Source organism: Phocoena phocoena, chromosome 5 (assembly GCF_963924675.1).
Source record: "Phocoena phocoena chromosome 5, mPhoPho1.1, whole genome shotgun sequence".
NCBI classification, from domain to species: Eukaryota; Metazoa; Chordata; class Mammalia; order Artiodactyla; family Phocoenidae; genus Phocoena; species Phocoena phocoena.
This window is the reverse complement of record NC_089223.1, coordinates 46,982,580-46,991,656: the sequence shown is the minus strand read 5'-3', so window position 1 is coordinate 46,991,656 and position 9,077 is coordinate 46,982,580. Positions and strand designations below refer to the sequence as shown.

At 36.2% G+C, this 9,077-nt stretch overlaps 1 protein-coding gene across 2 annotated transcripts in view; it reads right to left on the bottom strand.

Moving 5' to 3' along the window:
* Positions 1 to 675: 675 nt before the first annotated feature.
* Positions 676 to 9,077, bottom strand: part of CDKL2 (cyclin dependent kinase like 2) — a 34,814-nt gene continuing 26,412 nt past the window's right edge. Inside the window, exons 11-14 of one of the 2 annotated variants that reach the window (XM_065877610.1) lie at positions 8,170 to 8,293; positions 7,834 to 7,940; positions 2,145 to 2,221; positions 676 to 1,139 (exon numbers count right to left, since the gene is read on the bottom strand). In XM_065877610.1, the coding sequence (XP_065733682.1) occupies positions 2,156 to 2,221; positions 7,834 to 7,940; positions 8,170 to 8,293 (297 nt within the window). In that variant the 3' untranslated portion in view covers positions 676 to 1,139; positions 2,145 to 2,155. Of the gene's footprint in view, positions 1,140 to 2,144; positions 2,222 to 7,833; positions 7,941 to 8,169; positions 8,294 to 9,077 lie in introns of those variants that run through there. The other variant, XM_065877611.1, reaches the window with a different exon arrangement.

Genomic DNA, 9,077 nt, shown 5'->3' with positions numbered 1-9,077 from the left:
CGTGGGCTGTGGGTAAATGATTTTGCACCTTGTGAAAAGCTTTGGGGGAGGCCTTGGAGGACCCAAGGAGACAGAAACGTCTCTAGGCTCTGTCTGATATCACCTTCAAACTATCAGTGGGACAAGAGTGAAGTCCTAACAGTGGATATTCCCTCCCCAGAACTTCTCCAGCTGGGGAGTTCCATAGCAACTGGCCCAGAAAAGAGTAATCAGCCCTAGTCAGTTGGTAACCCAGCTTCCATCCCCAAATTTTGTATGTCTACCTCTTTTTTTTAATGAGAAGCACAGTGCACAGCTCCAAGGTAAACGTACAAAATTCTCCTTCATCACTCTTGTTCCAATCACGTTCCTACACACAAGAACATTAGCACCAGAATCTCATAAAACAGAGGACTACCCAATGCCAGAGTCATACTAGGTCATTAGAAATAAAAGGCTTCTTTGCGACATTTGCTTTAGTGTGGTTCTTAGAAGATCAGCAGAGAGGCCAGATTCCCACAATAACACTGATCAAACATCAACAATAATCACAGAAACCAAAGATGTACATCCATCCACAGAGAGCAGTTACATTTCTCCTTAAAGCCTAGAAAAAAGCAAGATTTTTAAATGTGTTTTATAGTTAAGTTAGGGTAAAGGAAACATTTTCTCCTACTGATCCTAGGTTTTTTTTCATTTTCTTCAACTGATCCTAGTTTTTATCACCTACCACCACCAAACCCACTCCCAAATAAATGTACACATTTATACAAATAACACACAAGATTCAATGCATAAACAACACGACCTTTTAAATGCTTCTCTCTTTCTCCCTTTTTTTTTTTACTCACTTTAAATACACGATCTACTAATATTAAATACACGTTCATGTAACAAGAACTCTATCGCTATTCTTTCACTGGATACATCTTGGAATAGCATCAGTGGACTTGAAAAGTGATGGGATAACATTTGGGAAGGGACAGTTGTTCAATGTTCCTTTGAAACACATGGATGTCTTAGTCTTTTCTTCTGCTGCAAGGCCTTTCTCAGAAAATGTAGTCAGTTCAGAAGTCAAGGCTCAAAACCACAAATCTCTGCTTCTAGGATATCAGCACTTTCGTTGCACAAGGATGTCATCTCAAGTGCTAGGGCAGCATCTAAAAGCAAAGGGGGATATATGCCACCAAATAGTTTACATATATTCTTCCTAGAAATTGATTTCTACCTCACTTGCTTTCTCATATTGTATCTATTGACAGTATTGGTAGGTATTACATGGTCTAAGAAAACCTTAGATCATATGTATAAAAAACAAGATTTTAAAGACAGTCTTCAGGATAATTATCCACCAAAACTACCATGTATAGCACAACATCTCCTTTTGTGTAAATAATGACTAATTTTGACAAAATAGATACAAGTTTTATAGAGCTTGCAGTTTATGCAGTATGTATAGCAAATGCGTTGCAATGACTTCTACTAGGCCCTTGGAAGGGATCTGTAAAAATGAGAAATTAAAACTTAAGATTTATGCACATCACAGTAAATTCACATTTGATGTCACAGACATTCAAAATGCTTTGTGGAGGTTAAGAGGTTAATTCCAAAAACACACTTATAAGAATGCAGGATTTTATTTTTGAATGACTTGTGTGAACTCACATAGCAAATTATCACCCAAAAATGTCTGATTTTTTTCTCTTTTTTTTTTTGGTTTTGGTTTTTCAGTACTAAAAAGTTATATTTAAAATGAAGGCAATCACTTGGTATGATCCCTCTTTATTAGGAAAAAGATTACCAAGCAATCATTTACTCTTTCTTGCTTTACAAATCCAAAGGGCGAATGACTGATACGGGAGATAAGTATTTATCCTTCTGGAGCACTTGTCACCCTAAGTTCACATTACTGTATCAATAAAATACAGGACATTAGTTTAAAAGCAAGAGGTGCAAGCGCTATGAAAAGGGATTTCATCACAGAGACAAAGCTACTCCTGTTTTTTTAAGTAGTACAATTCTTTGTCTATCAAGAGTTCTCATAGAGTCAATCATTGGAGTATGTTTCAGCTGTAGAATTTGTTGCTTCAGCAAGCTACGAAATATCTCCCACAAAAGGTTACACAGCTTCAAGGGTGAGAAATCAGACCTACCCAGCTCAGAACCAAAATGACAGTCAGTGCTGGTGTTCCACTGGAGGCAAATCGGCCTCTGAATCATCTGACAGGGGAGATCCTGATACCTACAAGTTAATAATTGAGCATATAGAGTCTCAGTAATTGTAAAAGTCTTACTTCCTCAAAATCCCAGTTCTTGTTCAAATATCAGATGATTAGAACTTGGGAACTAGTCATAGCTCAAGTTGCTTACACAGAAGAAGATGAAGTAAAGGCTTCATCTTATTCTTTGACCTCTTTGTTGATACATATGTTAAAAGATACTTCTGATGTGCCAGGGCAATGTAAACCCACTATAACCCATGTCTACCTATCACCAAAATAAATGAACAAACAAAACAAAACAAAACCTTTTAGAAAAACAGCTGAGGATTAAGGAAAAGAGTCAAAACTTGGAGATGTATCCCTTCACAAGGGGGTAGGTTTCCAATTTTGTTTGTTTTTCACTTCTATGACTTTGCCCAAAGGGCAAGCCCTAGTCTCAGAGTCGTAAAGAAGTGCAAGAAGCTAAAAGTCTGAAAGGAACCCCATCTTTATAGTCAGAGAAACCAGAAAAAGGGGTCCCTGCAGGGCAAAAAGTATGGGGGGGGACTCCAGAGGGAAGAGAACTAGAGAAGGGGACCCTCTAATTCTATGTATAAACCCACAGAAGTCTCCATCCAGTTCCTGAGGTATGCATGCATGGGATAGCTCCCAACAGCATAGCAATTGTCTAAATTCAATTTAGAGAAGTGAATGAGATTTTAATCACTTGTACAAGCCTCCAGCTAAGCCCTGAACTACACAAGTGCAGGACAGATGCAAACTAGGATGACAAAGACTTAGAGAACTGAGATTTAAACCACCTCTCACAGAAGGTAAGGCAGAATTTACAGTGTAAACAAAACTTGGGTGACTGCTTACTAAAATAAAAATTTCAACATTCTCCTGAAGATTATAACAAGACCCAGAGACTATACAATACAACGTTTACAATATCCGAGATACAATTCAAAATTACTGGACATAAAAAGATCCAGGAAAGTGTGATTCATTCTCAAGGGAAAAGGCAGTCAAAAGATAAAGGCAATCCTGAGGTGGCCCAGATGCTGGAAATTTATATATACTTGAAATGAATGAAGGGACAGGAATTCTTAGTAGAGAAATAGAATTTCTAAAAAAGAACTAAGTGGATATTTTAGAACTAAAAAATACATTATCTGAAATTTTAAAATTACTAGCAGAATGGAAGTGACAAAGTAGTCAAAGAACTTGAGGAAGGATCCATAGAAATTACTCAATCTGAAAAACAGAATGAAAAAAGATTGAAGAAAGTGAACAGTCTCAGGAACCTGTGAGAAAATACCTACCAAAAGGTCTAACATATATGTCATTCATTAGAACTTCAGAAGGAGAAGAGAAAGAAATTAGGCAGGAAAAAAATGTTTGAAGAAATAGTGACCAAAAACTTCCCAAATTTGGTAATAGAGATAAATTTACAGATTCAAGAAGCTTAGCAAACTCCAAAAGGATCCATTCAGAGAAAACTATGCCTAGACATATTATATTCAAACTAATAAACACAAAAGGTAAAGATTAGATCTTGAAAGCAGCTAGAGAAAAATGAAACATTACTTAAGGGTAACAATTCAAATACCTGAGAATTTCCCACCAGAAATCGTAGAGATCAGAAGACGAAGAAATAATACCTTTATAGTCCTGAGAGAAAAAGAAATTTTTTCAACCTACCAACTCAAATTCTATATCCAGTGAAAATATATTTCAGGAAAGAAGGCAAAATAATTTCATTCCCAAATGAAAGAAAACTAAAAGAGTTTGTCACCATCAGACCTGCTCTGCAAGAAACACTAAAGGAGGTCTTTCAGATTGAAGGAAAATAATACCAGAAAATAAAACTGTAATCTTTAAGAATGAAGAACAACAGAAACAGTAAGTAGCTAGGTAAACATAGAAAACGACTTTCTTCCCATAAAATACTTATGACTATTGAAAGCAAAAGGTATAACATAGTATAGTGAGGTTTTCAATGTATGTGAACAAAATACAAATGCAAACAGTAACATAAAGTTCAGGTGGGAGGAACGGAAATACATTTGCAAGGTTTCTACATTTTATAAGTGGTACAATATTTACTCTAAGTAGACTATGAAAGATTAGTTATGTATACTGTAATCCCTAGAGAAGTCACTAAAAAATAATGCAAAGAGGTATCTCCAAAAAGCCAATACTAACAATATTCAAATACAAAAGAAGGCCGGAAAGGGAAAATAGAGGAACAAAAAACAACTAATGAAAAGACAGAGCTATATCCAAACATATCAATAATCACATTAATGTTAATGGCCTAAATATTTAGTGGTAGGCAGGATTCTAAAGATATTCCACTAAGATTCCTGTCCCTGGCTAGTCAATCAAACTAATTTAGCTATTGCTGTGAAGGGACTTTGCACATGGAATTAATGCTATTAATCAGCTGACCCTAAGATAGGGAGATTATCCTGGTGGGCCCAAGAAATCACATGTGCCCTTAAAATGGGAAGAACGTCAGAAAGATGAGGCAGAAGGGGACGTAAGAGAGAGTCAAGGAGTAAGAAAGGTTCAACCACTGTTGCTGGCTTTGAGGATCATGGAATTAGGCCATGAGCCAAGGAATGTGAGTGGCCTCAAGAAGCTGAGAACGAGAACAACTCCCAGGAGCCAGCCAGCAGGGAAACAGGGACCTCAGTCCCACAACCACATGGAACTAGATGCTGCCAACAATGTGAATGACCCTGGAAACGGATACCCGCGCGAGCCTCCAGAAAGAAATGCAGCCCTGCTGACATCTTGGTTTCAGCCCATGAGACTCTTAAGGAGAGCAGCAGCTGTGCCTGGACTTCTGACCTATGGAAGCTATAATAAATGGAGATTGTTTTAAGTTGGTAGTAATTTGTTAGCAGAAATAGAAAACAAACAGACATTCCAATTAAAAGAATCAGAATTGAGAGAATAGCTACAAAGGGAAGACCCTAATTTATATGCTGTCGGCAAAAGAAACACTTTAAATACAAAACCAGATAGGTTGAAAGTAAATGAAAGTAGAAAGATGTACTATGGAAACAAATAAGTGGAAGTAGGCTGGAGTGGCTACTTTAATCTCAGATAAAATAGACTTCAAGGCACAGAGCACCATGAGAGAAAGAGACATTTCATAATGATAAAAGGGAGAATGTATCAGGAAGACAAAGCAAGTATAAATGTGTATGTACCTAATAAGACAGATTTAAAATACATGAAGCAAAAATAGATGTAAGAGAAAAACAGACAATTCCACAATCATAGTAAAAGATTTTGACAGCACCCTTTCAGGAACTGATGGAACTAAACAAAAAAATCATCAAGGATATAGAATATCTAAACACTATCAACCTTAATTGGATTTCACATTTATAGAATACTGTATCCAACAACTAAAGAATATACATTATTTTCGAGAGAACAAGGTTCATTCACCAAGACAGACCATGTGCTGGGCCATAAAACACATCTCAGTGAATCTAAAAAAATCAAAATCATACAGAGTATATTCTCTGACCATATGGAATTAAATTACAAATTAATAATAAAATATCTAAGGAACGCCCAAATATCTAACTATTAAACAGCACATTTCTAAATAATTACTGGGTTAAAGAAGAAATTACAAGGAAAAATGTTTTCGTGTTTGAATGGAATGATAATGAAAATACAACATATCGAAATTTGTGGGATGAAGAAAACAGTGCTTAGAGGAAAAAATCTGAAGCTACGTCTATAAGTACATAAGACATGTAAGCATGTAGGGGGTGAGGGAGTGGAGACAGATTCCATGGATTAAGTAATATTGTACTTACAAAATCTATCTTACAGATTGTTCCCGAGGTACATAATAGAGTTTCATAAATGTGAAAATGTTTGTGTTATGTACAGAAACAAAATGTAGTTCAGTGCATAGATGAATACCATAAAGTAAGACTGCAAAGCAGGTCACAGCTTCTGCCAGCAGGGCTTTTGCTTTCAGTCTCCTGTTCTCTTTCCACTCAGATTTTCCAGACATAAGCTCGTGTTACTTTGGTGTTAATTTGTGTTTTTCACTACAGCTACTTTCTTCTTTATTTTAAATGCAAATGGAAATTTAACAAATAAACTGAGAGTAAAAATGCAGAACCAGTGTATAAATATAAAAGGATTAGTTCCGAACGAGAAATAAAAATATTGAAGAAGTGGGAAGGCAGCCAAAGCCTTTCTTCCATTGCATGAAACTAGATTGAGCTATGTCAACCCTGAAACGTGATTTGAACAATAGTGTGCTCACAAAGAGCAAGTGGAAAATCCTGCAGCTTTAAAATCCATATTTAAGTTTAGAAGTATACGGGAATTTCCTGAGACTCTGTAGTCCCTCAGTGTAAAATCTGTGGCAGTGATTCATCTTCACACAACAGGAATTTGTTTAGCTTTGACGATGTTGCTCCCGAAATTGCTGGCAAGAGATAAGGCAAAAGCAGCAGCAGTCTGTAAATGTTTTTTTCAGAATCACTGGGTAACTGCCTCTGCAACTTGTTATCCTCAACAATATCATTCCCCTTGTTTGCAGAGCTCTACAAAATAATTTAAAGAGTAACAGTAGGAAAAAGCATCGGCATAGAGAAGGAGGCTACCTACAGGGGCTGTCTATGAAATGGAAATCCTTAAACAATGAGGATGGAGAATTCCAAAACAAAAGGTGCCTAGCATCAAGCAAAGGTGAAAATCTGTTTGAAGAAGTAAAGGGAAAGTTCAATGATTCATATCCCAAGTTTGTAGTTAGTTAGGGATGGCTCAAGAGATTAAAAAGTTGGCCAGTTTTCTTAGTGATATGACTGTTGTTGATATAAAAGTAGCAGAAACATAAATATTCTGAAGAGATAAGAGGAATTATAGCAAAAGACTATATTGAATAGAAAATCTTTAGCATGGATGGAATGGATTGCCCCGGGGGAAAGTGTCAAATGGAGAATACATTTTAAGATAATAAAAACTATTCCAGGGCTTCCCTGGTGTCGCAGTGGTTGAGAGTCCGCCGATGCAAGGGACGCGGGTTCATGCCCCGGTCCGGGAGGATCCCACATGCCGCAGAGCGGCTGGGCTCATGAGCCATGGCCGCTGAGCCTGCGCGTCCGGAGCCTGTGCTCCGCAACGGGAGAGGCCACAGCAGTGAGAGGCCCACGTACCGCAAAAAAAAAAAAAAAAAAACAAAACTATTCCAAAAAGTTTCACTCTTTTTTTTTTTTTTTAATTTTTTTTTTTTTTCGCTTTTTTTTTTTTCACTCTTTGAAAGGTAACAACTTTGGTATTAATGCAGTGAAATATCATAAACTACCATAAAGCCTATAGTTATATTAAAGCCATAGCTAGGCTACATACACGCATGCACACACACACACAATTTTTTAATCTATGAAAAATTGATCACTGTAAACTGGGAAATGTTCATGTAAATATATATGTAATACGGGTACTTAATGCAATGAACCATAAAACAAAATTTAACAAGCAAAATTTTATAGATCCCACTAATAAACCTGCCCAATTCTTAAGAGCAAACTCTCCATAGGACACTTTAAAAGGAAATATGAGAGAGACCCGAGTTCCATGCATCCTACAGAGAGTATTTCTATACCTGATGTAATGCAGTATTGAAGGTGTGCAAGTCAATAGCGACCAGAGAAGGAATTCGAGATTCTGAAAGATTTTTGTTCTCCTTCTTTATTAGCCTGGAATTTCGAGCTAGATAAAAATAACCATAAACACAGTGAGAAAATCAGACGTTTTTGTTAGTTCTTCACATTCAGTATCTGTCCCTTGGTATATACTTATTGTACATAAGTCTGTACATTTTCACATACTTAAATATGTAAAGTTACTATAAATTTTTAATATTGTATTAGTTTACTTAACATACATTTTAAATAATGTAAACAAAAGGGCTGAAAAAGTAAAAGCGTTACAAACATACCGATGCCTTCCAAGGCTTTTAGTTCAGGGAGATGATTATAGTTTAGTTCAGGCAAACGGACATCTCTCTTTGAGTATTCCCTTCTTTTCTTATTTGCCTGAAGTAGACTCTTTTCACTAGCAACCTAATATCATCAGAATGGTTAACACAAATGAATTAGCCTCCAGGTAAGCTTGCCCCCTTTCGTAACTACTATGTTCGTATCCTAAAATTTATAGAATTGAAAAGCTAGAATAATACAAAATTTGAAGAACACTAATAACATACAAAACAATTTCATCCAGTATTTCAAACCTCTTACTCTTTAAATCTATTAAAATTACTAACAAGCAGATTGGTTGGTTGCTATGAGTTTCTCCTTCTCCCTCCACCAAACTTCAGTGTAAGTCCTGGCAAGTAGTACAAGGTTAAAAGATGGGCATCAGTGTCCTGGTCTTTCAGGCCAGCAAGGTCAGGTCTTATGACACTTGCTGGGCTTTTTAGCATAGTTGCTGTTGCCACATGAATTTTTGAATAGTACATCTTGTCATGTATATCACATCTCCTAGCACATTTTTCACTTTCCCAATGATAATCTTGTGACTCATTTTTTTACATCTGTCCTTGTCTTACTCCTCACTGTTAGCAAATATCATTTTCCTAGAAATACAGTTTATTAAGTATAAAATTATAACTTTAATCATATTCCTAATCTTTCTAAGCACTATTACTTCATATTTGATAAAGTCTGGAAAAATAATAAAGAACAGCACAGCAGCACTTCAATTCTGCACCTTTATGAATTTGACAAGTTCCCAATCTGTTTCATTTGAGAATCACAGAAACTCTACATTCTTTTCCACATTTTCAAAACAGATGATACATAGAGAGAGTATATGATTTACTAAAAGGAAAGAAACCAATATAGA